Here is a 15,646-nt window from a genome sequence, read left to right as displayed (position 1 = left end):
CTTTCCGCGTGGCTGGGAGTGGGAGGGAGGAGGGGGCGGAGTTGGGGTGGGGCTGGGGTGGGGAAATGGGCGGGGCCAGGGCCCATGGAGGGTCCTCTTTTTCTATTTGTTAGATATGGTAACCCTAACTCCTCTTTCCCTATGCCCCCGTCCCCTGGGCTGTGTCTGGTTCTCTCACTTGTGCCAGGCCTCAGGTCGGCCAAGGACAGAGCCCCGTAACTAAAAAGGGACAAGGTTGCACCCTGCTCCTGCCCCTAACTCCCCCACTACCCCCCCCGCCATTCTAACAGTGCCACGCAGTGCCTCCAGGCTGCTGCTTCCCCTTTCCTGGCTATGCTCTGGGGCCTTGGGCAGTAACCCCCCAGTGCAGAGACAGCTCAAGCAATGGTAGTGAGGTTGACAGAAGCAGTCGCTCATCAACCCCGCTGTCTCTCTCCTAGGAGTAGGGCAGCATAGCTGTGTCGCTCACACATGCAGATTGTTCTCAGCCCTGAGCCAGGTGGCTCTCGTGACCTACATTTTAAGTGCAGACCAGGCCCCAAAGTGTGCTACTCTGGCCTCCTGAGCCAGAAACGCTTCACCAGCCGGTGCATCTTGCCTCAGGGTCAGCATAGAAACACGGGAGTTCAGTGCTACTCTGGGCTGCTGGGTTTGGTGGGGCATCGGGTGCTCAGTTAATAAGGAGAATGATGGGTTTGGTGACTGCTGGCCCATCAGCCACAGCCTGGGAGCAGAGAGTCCAGGTCCCTAGTGGTACCCGGGCCAGCGGTGTCTCTGCAAAGGGCTAACGGACTGGCCCCTGGCAAACAATTCTGGAGCTGCACAAGTCCCGATAGATTCTAGGTTCCTCTGCTGGGGCTGGGCGGGCATAAAAAGCAGCAACCCCGTCTTGTAGGCCCTGTCCACGCACGGTGCTGGCACTGGTTGCAGTAACGCTGGATATAGGGCAGGCCCGTGTGTGGCCACTTCTACTCCTGATAAGTGAAGTTAGGTAAATGAACCTGAAACCTGATTTACTGGGTGCCAGTCGTGTGTGTAGAGCAGCTGCTGGGCCCTACAGGCGGCAGGGCTGGGCTCGGTCCCTGGCTGTACACGGAGTAGACTAGAGTCATGTGTTGCCAGCAGGGGCAGTCCAAGCCCGTTCGCAGTGGGTGATGGGGACTGGCTGGCGGCAGGGTGGCTCAGGGCCGTGTCCTGGCTGTTTCTCCCTTTGCATCGGTCCCAGAACGGCCTCAGACGCAGCCCTGCCAGCTGGATTCAGTTCTGCTTTGCACGCACTGGAGTGGGCGGGTTCCCTAGTCGTTCCCACCCATGCACAGGGGCAGCTTGTTGGTGCAGCTGGAGCGGGCTCAGAGGGGGTTAATGTTTGTGGCACAGCAAAAGGAAAGCCAGGCTGCCATGTTAGCGTGACCCAGGCGCTGAATCCCCCGGAGGGTGGACTGGAAGCAGCAGAGTGACCTAGCAAGCTCCACTAGAGGCAGCTGCTTCTCTGCGACGGCGTCTCCTCTTCTTTTCAGACAATTGCCTGAAACCCAAGCCTCGTTTGAAAAATGTGGCCACCAGGCGTGCCATTTCCGTTCACGAAGAACAGCTCAGGGAGCAGGGCTGCACGGCCGCTCTGGAGAGTAAGTGTGGGGAGCGCCCGAGGGCCTGAGCTCTTCCCGACGCAGGTGTGTCCGGGGCGTGCGAGCACCACCTGTGAGCTGCTGCTCGGTCGGCTCCCTGCATGAGCGCAGGACAAGAAGCAATGGGCTTAAATTGCAGCAAGGGCGGTTTAGGTTGGACATTATTCCAGTGCTTAACCACCCTGACAGAAATTGCCTGGGGAGGTTGTGGAATCTCCATCATTGTCTAACCTGCTCTTAAAAATTCTCCAAACACTGTCAGGGATGGTCTAGATAATACTCAATCCTGCCAGGAGTGCAGGGGACTGGACTAGACGACCTCTCGAGGTCCCTTCCAGGCCTACGAGTCTATGGTTCTCACCTGGTGTAATTCCTGTGCACCTAAATGAAACACTCCTGAACTGGCAGAGGCATGCTGGGCCTGAAACAGAAGGGGCTGATTTTCCCATTGGGTAGCAGTGCACATGGGTACCTAGCTGTGCGAATGCAAACTGGAGTAGCTGTGTGCCTCACGGACCCGCGGAGCATGCACTCGAGAGTCATTATGGAGGCAGAGCTGCTACCCAAGTGTGTGTGCCTGTGTGCCCTGAGCCAGTATCCCCCCGGAGCAAACAGCTCTGAAACCTGTGCGTTTAAAAAAAGCAAGTCACTCAGCTGAGCTAAGAAACGTGCCAGACCAGGTCCCCAGCCTAGGGGATGTTTCGCTCACGCCCAGCACAGGGGTTAGGGATGCTGTGGACTGCGGCACAGCGGCGACACTCACTTGGTTTGTAAGTGCGCTCTGAAACCTTGCGTGTGTAACCCATGTGCCTAATAGGGAGATATCTCTAAGAGACCCACTGGGGAGAGGTAGGAGTGAGCTGTGTCTGGGTCATTATTATTTTTTTTCCAGTCAGGAGCATTTCCTTTATTTACATATAGAAAACATTTCCCCCCAAGCATCACTGTTGCTAGGCAGATTAAGCACTCCAAATCCAGAAGCTTCTGGAATTGGGTGTGTAGTTTTGAGTCTGCTCCCATAGGTTCCCTGTTGCTGGGGTCACACTCCCTGAGGGTGAGCAATTTGTAACCTTTGGGTGGGCTAGAGTTCACTTCATTACCCTTCTCCAGTGCCTACAAAACCCCCGACTCCCATAGAAAGTAGCTGGAGACCCAGAGTTCAGTCTCTAAGGATTTTCAGCAAGGATCGCACAGGGTCAACCTCCCCACATTCAAATCCAAAAGAAACTAAAGAAATGAATTTAATTAAATAACTTTATAAAATCTTATGATAAAGAAAAATAATAATCTAATTTTTACAACATGACATGGCTATGATAACACCACAGACATTACTTTCACAGTCTAAAATCCTACCTGCCACATGGGGCCACAACAGTGGGACCTCTAACTCACCCAGCAATATCATCAATTTATCCAACTACACACTTAACCCAGCAGAAGAGTCTGTCCTATCTTGGGGATTCTCTTTTTGCCCCACCACCCCCACAAACATGATACAGTTCTGAGGTGATCTGGAAGCCTACTTTCGCCGCCTCCGACTCAAAGAATACTTTCAAGATAACACTGAACCGTGCACTGGTAAACAGATACCCTCCCACCAACAACACAAGAAGAAGAACTCCACACGGACTCCTCCCGAGGGTTGAAATGAGAGTCTGGACCTATACATAGAATGCTTTCGCCGACATGCACAGGCAGAAATTGTGGAAAAACAACATTGCTTGCCTCATAACCTCAGTTGTGCAGAACGCAATGCCATCCACAGCCTCAGAAACAACCCTGACATCATCATCAAAGAGGCTGATAAAGGAGGTGCTGTTGTCATCATGAACAGGTCTGACTACCAGAAGGAGGCTGCCAGACAACTCTCCAATACCAAATTCTACAGGCCACTTTCCTCAGATCCCACTGAGGAATATACTAGGAAATTGCACCATCTACTCAGGACACTCCCTACACTAACACAGGAACAAATCAACATACCCTTAGAGCCCCGACCGGGGTTATTCTATCTACTTCCTAAGATCCACAAACCTGGAAATCCTGGACGCCCCATCATTTCGGGCATTGGCACTCTCACTGAAGGACTGTCTGAATATGTGGATTCTCTGCTCAGACCCTATGCCACCAGCACTCCCAGCTATCTCTGTGACACCACTGATTTCCTGAGAAAACTACAATGCATTGGTGACCTCCCAGAAAACACCATCCTAGCCACCATGGATGTGGAGGCTCTCTACACAAACATCCCACACACAGATGGAATACAAGCTGTCAGGAACAGTATCCCTGATGATGCCACAGCACAACCTGTTGCTGAGCTCTGTGACTTTATCCTCACACACAATTATTTCAAATTTGGTGACAATATATACCTCCAGACCATGGCCCCACAATATGCCAACATTTTTATGGCTGACCTGGAACAACGCTTCCTCAGCTCTGGTCCACTCACGCCCCTTCTCTACCTACCCTACATTGACGGCATCGTCATCCCATATAAATAGGAAGAAAACAAAGAAAGAAGAAGTGGGACCGCTTAAGACTGTAGATGGAGTGGAGATTAAGGATAATCTAGGCATGGCACAGTATCTAAATGAATATTTTGTCTCGGTATTTAATGAGGCTAATGAAGGGCTGAGGAATAGTGGAAGCGAGAAGGATGGGAATAAAGGAGTGGGGGTTGACATTACCGTATCCGAGGTAGAAGCCAAACTCGAACAGCTTAACGGGACTAAATCGGGCAGACCGGATGATCTTCATCCAAGAATATTAAAAGAACTGGCACGAGAAATTGCAAGCCCGTTAGCGATAATTTTTAATGAATCTGTAAACTCGGGGGTGGTACCGTTTGACTGGAGAATAGCTAATGTGGTTCCTATTTTCAAGAAGGGGAAAAAAAGTGACCCGGGTAACTACAGGCCTGTTAGTTTAACATCTGTAATATGCAAGGTCTTGGAAAAAATTTTGAAGGAGAAAGTATTTAAGGACCTTGAGATTAATGCCAATTGGGACAAATTACAACACGGTTTTACGAAAGGTAGATCATGCCAAACCAACCTGATCTCCTTCTTTGAGAAAGTAACAGATTTTTTAGATAAAGGCAATGTGGCGGATTTAATATACCTCGATTTCAGTAAAGCGTTGGATACGATACCGCATGAGGAATTATTGGTTAAATTGGAAAAGATGGAGATTGATATGAAAATCCAGAGGTGGATAAAGAACTGGTTAAAGGGGAGACTGCAGCGGGTCGTACTGAAAGGTGAACTGTCAGGTTGGAGGGAGGTTACCAGTGGAGTTCCTCAAGGTTCATTTTTGGGTCCCATTTTATTTAATCTATTCATTACTGACCTCGGAACCAAATGTAGGAGTGGGCTGATAAAGTTTGCAGACAACACAAAGTTGGGAGGTACTGCCAATTCAGAGAAGGATTGGGATATCCTGCAGGGAGATGTGGATGACCTTGTAAACTGGAGTAATAGTAATAGAATGAAATTTAATAGTGAGACGTGTAAGGTTATGCATTTAGGGATGACTAACAAGAATTTTAGTTATAAGCTGGGGACGCATCGGTTGGAAGTAACGGAAGAGGAGAATGACCTCGGAGTCCTGGTTGATCGCAGGATGACTATGAGTCAGCAATGTGACGTGGCCATGAAAAAAGCTAATGCGGTCTTGGGATGCATTAGGTGAGGTATTTCTAGTAGGGATAAGGAGGTGCTGGTTCCGTTATACAAGGCACTGGTGAGACCTCATTTGGAGTACTGTGTGCAGTTCTGGTCTCCCATGTTTAAAAAGGATGAAATCAAACTGGAACGGGTACAAAGAAGGGCCACTAGGATGATCCGAGGTATGGATAATGTGTCGTACGAAAGGAGACTCGAGGAGCTCGGTTTGTTTACCTTAACCAAAAGAAGACTGAGGGGGGATATGATTGCTCTCTTTAAATATATCAGAGGGATAAATACCAGGGAGGGAGAGGAATTATTTCAGCTCAGTACTAATGTGGACACGAGAACAAATGGATATAAACTGGTCGTTGGGAAGTTTAGGCTTGAAATTAGACGAAGGTTTCTAACCATCAGAGGGGTGAAGTTTTGGAACAGCCTTCCGAGGGAAACAGTAGGAGCGAAAGACCTCTCTGGCTTTAAGACTAAGCTTGATAAGTTTATGGAGGGGATGGTTTGATGGGATAAAGTGTTTTTAGTCAATAGGTCAATAACGTGCCATCGCTGGTAATTAGTAACAATGGTCAATGATGGGATATTAAAAGTTACTACAGAGAACTTTTTCCAGAGGGTCTGGCTAGAGAATCTTGCCTGAATGCTCGAGATTCAGCTGATCGCCATATTTGGGGTTGGGAAGGAATTTTCCTCCAGGGTAGATTGGCAGAGACCCTGGAGGTTTTTCGCCTTCCTCCGCAGCATGGGGCAGGGGTCGCTTGCTGGAGGATTCTCAGCGATTTGAAGTATTTAAATCATGATTTGGGGACTTCAACAGCTGAGTCAAGGGAGAGAATTATTCCAGGAGTGCGTGGGTCAGCTTTTGTGGCCCGCATCATGCGGGAGGTCAGACTAGATGATCATAATGGTCCCTTCTGACCTTAGAGTCTATGAGTCTATGGACCCATGGGAAGGAGACTCTGGAAGAATGCCACCATGATTTCAACAGCTTCCACCCCACCATCAACCTCAGCCTGGACCAATCTACACGGGAGGTCCACTTCCTAGATACCACAGTACAAATAAGTGATGGTCACGTTACCACCACCCTATACCGAAAACCCACTGACCGCTATGCCTACCTTCATGCCTCCAGCTTCCACCCCAGACACACCACACGATCCATCGTCTACAGCCAGGTGCTGAGATACAACCGCATTTGCTCCAACCCCTCAGACAGATACCAACACCTACAAGATCTTCACCAAGCATTCTCAAAACTACGATACCCGTATGAAGAAATAAGGAAACAAATCAACAGAGCCAGACGTGTACCCAGAAGCCTTCTGCTACAAGACAAGCCCAAGAAAGAAACCAACAGAACTCCACTGGCCATCACCTACAGTCCTCAGCTTAAACCTCTCCAATGCATCATCAGTGATCCTCAACCCATCCTGGACAATGATCCCTTGCTTTCACAGACCTTGGGAGGCAGGCCAGTCCTTGCCCACAGACAACCCGGCAACCTTAAGCATATTCTCACCAGCAACCACACACCGCACCATAACAACTCTAACTCTGGAACCAATCCATGCAACAAACCTCAATACCAACTCTGCCCACATATCTACACCAGCGACACCATCACTGGACCTAACCAGATCAGCTGCAACATCACCGGCTCATTCACCTGCACGTCCACCAATGTAACATACACCATCATGTGCCAGCAATGCCCCTCTACTACGTACATTGGCCAAACTGGACAGTCCCTACGTAAAAGGGTAAATGGACTCAAGTCAGATATCAGGAATAGCAATATACAAAAACCTGTAGGAGAACACTTCAACCTCCCTGGCCACACAATAGCAGATGTAAAGGTAGCCATCTTACAGCAAAAAAACTTCAGGACCAGACTTCAAAGAGTAACTGCTGAACTCCAGTTCATTTGCAAATTTGACACCATCAGCTCAGGATTAAACAAAGACTGTGAATGGCTAGCCAACTACAAAAGCAGTTTCTCCTCCCTTGGTGTTCACACCTCAACTGCTAGAAGAGGGCCTCATCCTCCTTGATTGAACTAACCTCGTTATCTCCAGCCTGATTCTTGCCTGCATATTTATACCTGCCTCTGGAAATTTCCATTACATGCGTCTGATGAAGTGGGTATTCACCCACGAAATCTTATGCTCCAATACATGTTAGTCTATAAGGTGCCACAGGACTCTTTGTTGCTTATTACCTTCACAGTTATACATAAACATCAATAAGGAAAACAAATGAAAATCTGAACAGTTCAGTCCCCCCAGAAACACAGTGAAAGTTCCTCAAAACCTGGGTGTTGTTCACTTAAGTCTCAGTTAGAGTCTTTGATCACCAAATCGAGACAGTCTGCTGAGTCTAAACATCATCTTCCCTCCACTTGCCCGTAGGGATCTTCAGCTGGAATCCAGGCAGACTCGTCCTCTGCTGAACTCCCTGCTAGCCACTCAGCTGAGGGATTAACCAGCCACTCAGTTACCTGTATAGAGTTAAAGAAAACCCAAAACTGAGAATAGCAAAATAGGAATGACTCTTTCCCATTAGCACATTTAAAGAACAGTTGAGATAATGGAACTAGAACAGTTTGGCGAAAATCAAAACAATATTCAAAGCGTACAAATTAAAACAGAAGTGATTTTTCCCTCCCAGTTTCCCTGGGCTATAATTAGCATTGCCCAGGCTTCCCTGTTAGAGGGTTCCCAATATCACTAATCTGCTGCAAAATGCTTCAGAGCGGTGGTTCTCAAACTTTTGTCCTGGTGACCCCTTTCCCATAGCAGCCTCAGAGTGTGACCCCCCCTTATAAATTAAAAACACTTTTAACACCATTATAAATGCTGGAGGCTAAGCGGGGTTTGGGGTGGAGGCTGACAGCTCGCGCCCCCCCATGTAATAACCTCGCAACCCCGAGGGTCCCGACCCCCATTTGAGAACCCCTGCTTCAGAGTTCGGGACAGCAGCCTGCTTCCTCCCCTGGCCTCAGCTTCTCCCGACTCACCCAGGGCACGTGGCCTTCTGCCAAGCACCTGCCCTGACTGCTGCCCTCAGCGAGTCTGACCCCGCAGCAGGGAACCTATGGGAGCAGACCCAAATCTACTACACCCAATTCCAGAAGCTTCTGGATCTGGAGTGCTTAATCTGCCTAGCAACAATGACCCAGAGACAGCACACTCCTACTTCCTCCCTATCTTAAAGAGATATCTCCCTATTAGGCACATGGGTTCCACGCGCACCCCCCCTCCAAGAAGAAAGGGGCCAGAGCCAACTTCAAATAGAGGTGGCCCAGGCTCCTGCACAGGCCCTGTTCCCCACCAGTGCCACCCCCACCCCTCCCAAGCTGGTAACGTTACACTGCTTGCGTTTCCTTCAGGTGTAAAAATCCCCCTGCGCCTGCAGCGCTCGCCAGTCCTGAAACGGAAACCTAAGCCCAGCTCCATGGTGGATGTGGCGGGGAGCAGCACGCCCAGTGCCCCGGCAGCATTGCAGGGTAAGGATGAGCTACCCCTACAGCCTGTGCACAGGGCATGGCACCTGCACCAACTCAGAGCCCTTTCCCCTTCGGCATGGCCTCCCCCCAGGCCCAGTCCACTCCTCTTCCCTACACCTGCGCGCTGCACTGGGCCCGACCCTGTTCTCACCCCTACTAATGTAAGGTGGGAGTGGCCACCCTGAGGCCAGTGCAGTTACACTGGTGTAAAGGGGGAGAATCTGGCCGTACGGGGACAGGTGCACAGAGACTAAAGCAGCCAGTCAGGCCCCTTCCCTCTTATTGAGCTGCGGCTCCCTTTGTTGCCCTACGGAGGCACCTTTAGTAATGCTGTTGTGACCCTCGCTAATGCCGTGTTTGTGGCCCCTTCCCCAGACACTCTGCCACAGGACGAGCACAGGGCCACAGCCGAACTGCAGGGGGAGCAACCGCAAGCCGTGGAACAACCGGTTGAAAATGCACAGAACAGCCGTACACCAAAGAGCAGCAGCTCCAGGCCTGCCAGCAGCCCCCCAGGGACAATGAGTTAGTGAGGACTGCGGCCCGCTGTCATTTCCAATAAAACACTGCGACCAAGTGCAAGCTGAAGGGTTATGATTTGCAACAGAAGCTCAAGCACCTGTGCAGCGTAGGGCACCATGGTGCAAGCAGTGGGGAGATGGGGGAGGAGGCCCCCAGCTTGCTCCCCATCCCGTCGCTGCTCCCAGGTGTAGAACATCAGTGCTTCCTATGGAAACGGGGACAGACCGGAGCCTGGCCCCACTGGGAGGCTGCTAACGCTTCCTGAACGATCTACGAGAGGACCCCCCCTTCCAGCTCCCACTACCCTCTGCTAGTCTCATACTGCGCACAGCTGGCTTTACACAAGCTCCAGCTGGCTAAAACCGAGATGCCAGAAGCCAGTAGCTGAGTTTGCCACCAGCCTAAGCTTTTCCTGGAGCATCTGGCTCTTTGGATGCATGCACAGCTATTAAGTATGCAGCAATAGCAGGCATGGGCCAGTGGCTTGTGTGTGTTTGCCATACATGGGGACTTGCCTTGCATTGTATGGCCCCGGATCAACAGCGCTGCACAATGCTGAATTAGGTGGTTTTCAGGCAGGGTGTGGCACTCACATCCAAACCTACTCGGTACAGAACAATCTGCCTCTTCCGGGGGCCAGAACGGGTCGTTCCCTTCCAACCATTAGTCTGGGTGCATGCCGTCGGCTTGGTTTAACCTGTCTGCACGATCCTGCCGTTCTTACTCAAGCAGATCCTCTACTGCCAGCAACAGGAGTTTGGGCTGAAGGCACAGCCCCATGTGCTCTGTGCACGCTGGCTCTGCGTTCTGCGCTGCCCCACCATGGCAGGCTGGAAATTCCATGGCACCGCTCAGTCAGTTGAAAAAACAAATCGGAGGGTTTGATTAAAATGTGAACATGACTAATCGAAGCAGTGCAGCTCCCTGTGGTGTTTCTCCTGCCGGTGCATTTATTTCAGGCTGCCCCATCATTTCAGTGTGCTGCAGAACTGGGCACTGAAACGGAGCAACTGCTCTGAAGCCAGCAGCAGGACAAGGCGTGGGGATGGGGGTTGATATGCACAGGAACTCGGTGTTTGCTAAGATGAGCTGCTGGGAAATAGTTCAATTGAAGCTGGTGGGAGGCTTTGATGTCATCAAGCTGCTGTGGAGAATGGAGCTGTTCAGACCTGTCATGCTCTTGGTTCTGGCTGGCTGCGGCCTTTACAGGTCAGCCACATTTGGGTCTTGGTTGAGGTTTTTGTCACCAGCACAAGGGCTAGAATTTATTTAATTTTAATTGAAATAGAGTCTGGAGCAAAATTCTGCAGTCAAAAATACAAGTGATTCTGTCCCCAGGCTCACAGCCGAAGGCAGTGGTCCCCAAACTTTTTACATCAGTCCCCCCCCGTCCATGTGGTCTCCAGAGCCACGGTCAGAGCTGGGGGTGGGCTTGGGGCTGGCAATCAGGGCTGCTGCCAGGTCCAGCGCTGCAGCCGGGCTGGGAGCCGGGGTTGAGACCAGAGCTACAGCTAGGGGTGGGGCATTCCCTCTCTGCATCCCCCCACCGCCCAAACGGTCCTCCACACCTCCCCCTCCCCCAGTTTGGGAACCACTATCCTAAGGTAACAAAACTTCCCTTAGCCCTGCTATTTCCCCCCACTCCTCCGACAGACAATACCTGACCTTAGCTCAGCCAGGCCCACAGCCTCCCCCAGGATAAAGCAGAGTGAAGGGCACCGTATTTGTATTCCGAACAGAGGTCCCTTTGCTTCCCCCTCCAGCTCTGCAGCATGCCCCTTGCTGCACCTCACGTTTGGGGGCGGGGATGAGGATATTCTATCAGAGCCATGTATTTAAAAATAGACACTTTTTATTTTTCATTTCCAAAGCATAAACCATGTGAAATATTTTGTAACAAACTGAGCAGGAATCTAATCAAACTAAGCATTAAAAGACCAAACTACTGCATTGACTCCAGAGTCGCAATTGGTAGAGGGGTGTGCTGCTGCGGATAAGGAACACTACCACAGCGCTTTCCTAACCTCTGCTACATCATGGACCTCCTCTGCCTGGAGCCTAGGGCTGGGGCATTAGCCCAGTTAAGGGATGCTGCAGGTTGTAAGGAGATGTAGCAAGCCCCTTGCTCACAGGTGCTCTGTGGTAGATGCCTGCTCCTATCCCAGCTCATTGCATTCCTTGACAAATAACAGACTGGGCTGGTGTGCGCGACACGCAGAGCGCTGAAGAGCATTGCTTTCCAGCTGGGGTTTAACGTGCTGAAGAGGTGATTGTAGGGAGGAGGGAGAGCAGAATATCCCACAGCAAGGTATCCAGCTGCCAAGATGACTTGTCTACCCGACGTTCCCACCAGCCCTTCTCTGTGGAGCACAGGATAAAACCCCGTTGCCCCTCACAGCCAAGCATGAGATTCAGTCCCTGGCACACCGTACCAGCGAAGGTTCATGCATGCTGCTTCCTTGCAGCAGCCACCGCCCTTCGGCTGCCCCCACTGTGGCCGGCATATGGCACAGGAGCTATTCCAAGGGCAGGAGTCGTTGGGACTGGGAGTGCCTTTTGGGTAACTTGAGTGCCAGCGGACCTTCCTTTTGGCCCCAGAGGGCCTGCTCTGCATGGCTATCGAGTCACACCCTTCCATGCTCGTCCCTTCGGGTAAGCCGTGAACAAGAACAGGAGAACCTAGGTACAGCACGTTGGAACTCCACCAGGGCCTTCGCTCAGGGCTGCTCAGCTTTGGTGATCACCCAGCAGGCCCAGCGCAGCATCGCCTTCGAGATCCTGTGAACCAAAACATAAGCGCAAGTGAGAATGGGACGGTCGCTCTGCAAGTGCAGTGCCTAGCTGCTGCAGGGCTCGGCTGCCATCCAGAACGACGATGTATTCTGCCGAGGGAGCCCCTGAGTGAGACCCCCAGAGCAGCTGTGCTCCACGCAGCAGTGACTGGTGGTCCCCAAAGTGGCTGGTCATGTGCTGCTGCTTTGACAAGGGTCCAAGCACTCATTGCCAAGGACTGTAAGAGCAGCTCAAACCAGGAGTCAGCCTGGCTGCCTTTCCTAGAGCTGGCCAAGAGCTGGGACTGCCAGCCGGCAGCGAGGGGACCGACAGTCTGTCCAGGGTGGAAGAGACTGGTGGGCAGGGGAACACTGCAGGTGGGAGGAATGAAGCTGTGTAATGAAGAGCCAAATCAAGTGTGATTAGCTTTCTCAGCAAGGCAACACGGGTTAGAGCTCCGGTTCTACGCCCCCACAGGCAGCACTGCCCTACTTACCACCCACATGTTGGAGAACTGCAACTGAGGTGGGAGGGGGCCATGAGTCAATCTCTGTATTACAGGGTGAGCCTCACTGGCTTGGTTTGAGAGCCTAGTGAAGCAGTGGGGACCCAGCCCACAACAGCGTCAGTCACTGCATGGCCGGAGACCCACAGGTTGTGTTTGTAGGGGCTACGCAAATGCAGCTCCCTGACAGCAGCACTGCGGCCCAAGCTGTTATCAGAGGGAGCTGGCAGACGGGAGTGAAATCTAAGGGGGACCGGCGCAGCTCTCTCCTCCAGCTGTACCGGCAGTAGGGTCTCTGGAGCCGTGCCGGCTGCTTTGGACAGGGCGCAGAGCAGCTTATGGGGTGAGTTGATTTTTGCTCTTATTTTAAGTGAGGTGCAAAGGGTATCTGAGAAGCCCACTTAGCTGGGGTGTGCCCCGTCTGGGAGACCCACGCACCGCACTGACCTGGTGGAGTTCACTCGGGCACAGAGATCCGGCGTTGGTGCCGTGTAGGCGTATTGAAATGGGGTTGTTTTCACATACTTCTGGAGGGAAGAAAGACAATTCAGCTCAATCTATATTAAACATCACAGCTGAAAAACATCCCCAGCCCATGCAGAGCTCCGGACATAGCTTTCTCCCCCACCAGCTCTCCTGGCTCAGAGAAGCTGCACATTTATCCTGTGGAACCACGGCACTAGATGTCCCCAGGGGAAGGACAAGAGCTCTTGGCAAGCCAGCAGGAAGGAATGGGGGATTCTCTTGGAAATCTGAGTTACCCTGAGTGCTTGGTGTAGCCCTGGAGTGGAAGCCTCCCAAAACAGAAGCCAACCTTAAGGAGAGGTCCTCAAACAATGACCGATCCCTTCCAAGAAGGGGGTCTTGTGTTGTAAGATAGAGCCTAATTCAGCAAGCGCAGCATGGCAGGGTCTCTCTCACACATGTTATTGGGTTAGTTACTTAGAGAGCTGGAGGATTTCCCTGGTTGTTTAGGACCCAGTCCCCATCTGGGAGCCCAGGAGATGGCTTGTAGCAAGTGCTGGCATGTGTTCTCTGTACTCTCACCCCTCCGCTCTGACTGGCTCCTCCAACTCCTGCTGCATGTGGCTTCAGCCTCCCCCTTCCCCAGCCACATGGTCACAACAGGCTCTTCCCACCATGGACATGGCTGTCTCCCGTCTGGCACAGGAGCAATGGTTGCTATTGGGAAGTGCCTGGCAGAGGGCAGTCCCCTGGCAGACGTGGGCTGGCATGCAGACCCCTCGCTCCTGGAGAAGGACTGCTGCAGGGGAGAAAGCTCAGGCCCAGCCTTCAGAGGGAGCCCTTCCCTTTTCTTCTCAGCTGGAAGGCTGGTGGCTACAAGGCAGGGCTTTGGGGCCCGGAGATGGGCGGATTGTTGGACACTAAGACAAAACTAAGAATGACAACAAGCCTGCGAACCTTTACCTGTTCCTGGGCTCTGTGCTGGCCTGGCCCGGACGCAGCCGCGCTCCTGACTGCTGCTCTCTCATTCCCCCTTCCTGGCAGCCCCTCCAGGTCCCCGGGCAGTGTAGGCTCCTGAGCTGGCCCGGCCTGCTCCAGCCTGCTCTTCTTGGCACTCTGAGCACTCACCAACTCCATACCTGGGTTCTGGCCCATTACGTTCGCGTCCACGCAGTGCTCGTCCCCCATGGGCACAGCCGCATGGGGAGGTTTCCTCTGTGCTCTCTGATGGGTTTTGCCTGGACTGGGCAAAACCTCGCCGTGGGCCTTATTGTCATCCACCAGCAGCTTTCTCTTAGTCACCCTGTGCTGCCTGCTCCTGGACAGATCTTTTCCCCCAGCTCCACTCCCCAGCTCAGTGTCCCATTCAGAGCTTGTCAGATCACTGTTCTCCACATCTGGGACGGAAGCCGTGCCATCAAGAGCAGCCTGCCCTCCATCTGCAGGAGGTGCTGCTCTGCTGTTGATGCTGCACAAAATGGGAAGAGCAGGAGAGAAAGGGCACAGATTGGTTTGGAAAACTCCAGATGGCTGGCTGCAGGGGACGTCATGGCTGGCATCAGGGTGTTTATCCACATCAGGTGGCCTCTGGAACGTGGCAGCCTCTGGGGGACATGTACTGCTGTAGGACAGCAGTGATGGGGATACAGTCTCCACTGGTTCATTCTGGGATAAGCTACAAGGGGACTGCTGGCTGGAAGGCTCCAAGAAATCTGGGGTGTTGCTGTCAGGCTGTGTGATGGCCGCCTCCTCTGCGGAGTTGGGTAGCTGGGCCTCTTCTGTGCTTGGCAGGCTGGGCTGGATAATGGACTTCTCTGACAAAAGAGAACAAAACACAACTTTCCCCATGGAAGAAGGCAGGAGACAGCAGCACGGGCAGAGACTGTCCCACCTGCCTGGAGCTGGGAAGGCAGCTGGGGAAGGACAATTCCAAAGAGGAACTATCCATAGGGGCCAAAAGATAGCAAAGCTGGCAGGAGAAGGTTCTGCCATAGCAACCCTTGGCTACCGGAGGCATCCTCCAAGTGTCTTACCCAGGTTCTACTGGGCATTCTCTCCTCTGTGCTGACTGGCTGTTTGCGTCAATACCCTCCCTCAGAGTCTCTGCCTGCTGTACAGGCTGCCCCACCCCGCCCCGCCCCGCCTGCCCCCCTCCAGGTCCCCTCTCCCTTTGTTTAGCTGATCTCGTCCCAACACAGCCCCTCCCAGAACATTAAAAACAAACCCAAATGGTGGCACTACTACAGCGTCTGTCACTGATCTCATTGTTTACGCTGCCCGTTATCCTCCGTCCCCCAGCCTTTGTCTGCTTATTACTGTGTCTGTACAGCACCTAGCACAAGGGGGTGATCGCCGGTGGTCCCTAGGCATGACCATGATACAGTCACCACCAATACCGTGCAAGGGCAAATCAGCCATTTATGGGGGAGATAAGGTCTATCACCCTTGGTGCATACAGATGGGTGGACTGGCAAACGCAATCACACACACAAACAGGCACCTGAATGTATCAAAGAGATCCAGGCTGCACCTTCCTGAAAACCATCCCCATCCCCTGCAC

The 15,646-nt window shown here is 52.3% G+C and overlaps 2 protein-coding genes across 5 annotated transcripts in view; one reads left to right on the top strand and one right to left on the bottom strand.

Annotated features, from left to right (window-relative positions):
* Positions 1–11,034, top strand: part of CARMIL2 (capping protein regulator and myosin 1 linker 2) — a gene marked incomplete in the record, with an annotated part of 133,006 nt that extends 121,972 nt beyond the window's left edge. Inside the window, 3 exon segments of the mRNA XM_034788268.1 lie at positions 1,518–1,625; positions 8,706–8,822; positions 9,198–11,034. Of these exon segments, the coding sequence (XP_034644159.1) occupies positions 1,518–1,625; positions 8,706–8,822; positions 9,198–9,352 (380 nt within the window).
* A 144-nt stretch (positions 11,035–11,178) lies between these two features.
* Positions 11,179–15,646, bottom strand: part of ACD (ACD shelterin complex subunit and telomerase recruitment factor) — a 29,957-nt gene continuing 25,489 nt past the window's right edge. For 3 of the 4 annotated variants that reach the window (XM_034788269.1, XM_034788273.1, XM_034788271.1), the window contains 3 exons: positions 14,050–14,900; positions 13,069–13,148; positions 11,179–12,122 (listed from right to left, as the gene is read on the bottom strand). In XM_034788269.1, coding sequence (XP_034644160.1) covers positions 12,062–12,122; positions 13,069–13,148; positions 14,050–14,900 — 992 coding nt within the window. In that variant the 3' untranslated portion in view covers positions 11,179–12,061. The remainder of the gene's footprint in view (positions 12,123–13,068; positions 13,149–14,049; positions 14,901–15,646) is intronic. The other variant, XM_034788270.1, reaches the window with a different exon arrangement.

Source organism: Trachemys scripta, chromosome 13 (assembly GCF_013100865.1).
Source record: "Trachemys scripta elegans isolate TJP31775 chromosome 13, CAS_Tse_1.0, whole genome shotgun sequence".
Taxonomy (NCBI): domain Eukaryota; kingdom Metazoa; phylum Chordata; order Testudines; family Emydidae; genus Trachemys; species Trachemys scripta.
The sequence above is the reverse complement of the archived record's forward strand: the minus strand, read 5'-3'. Positions and strand labels throughout refer to the sequence as shown.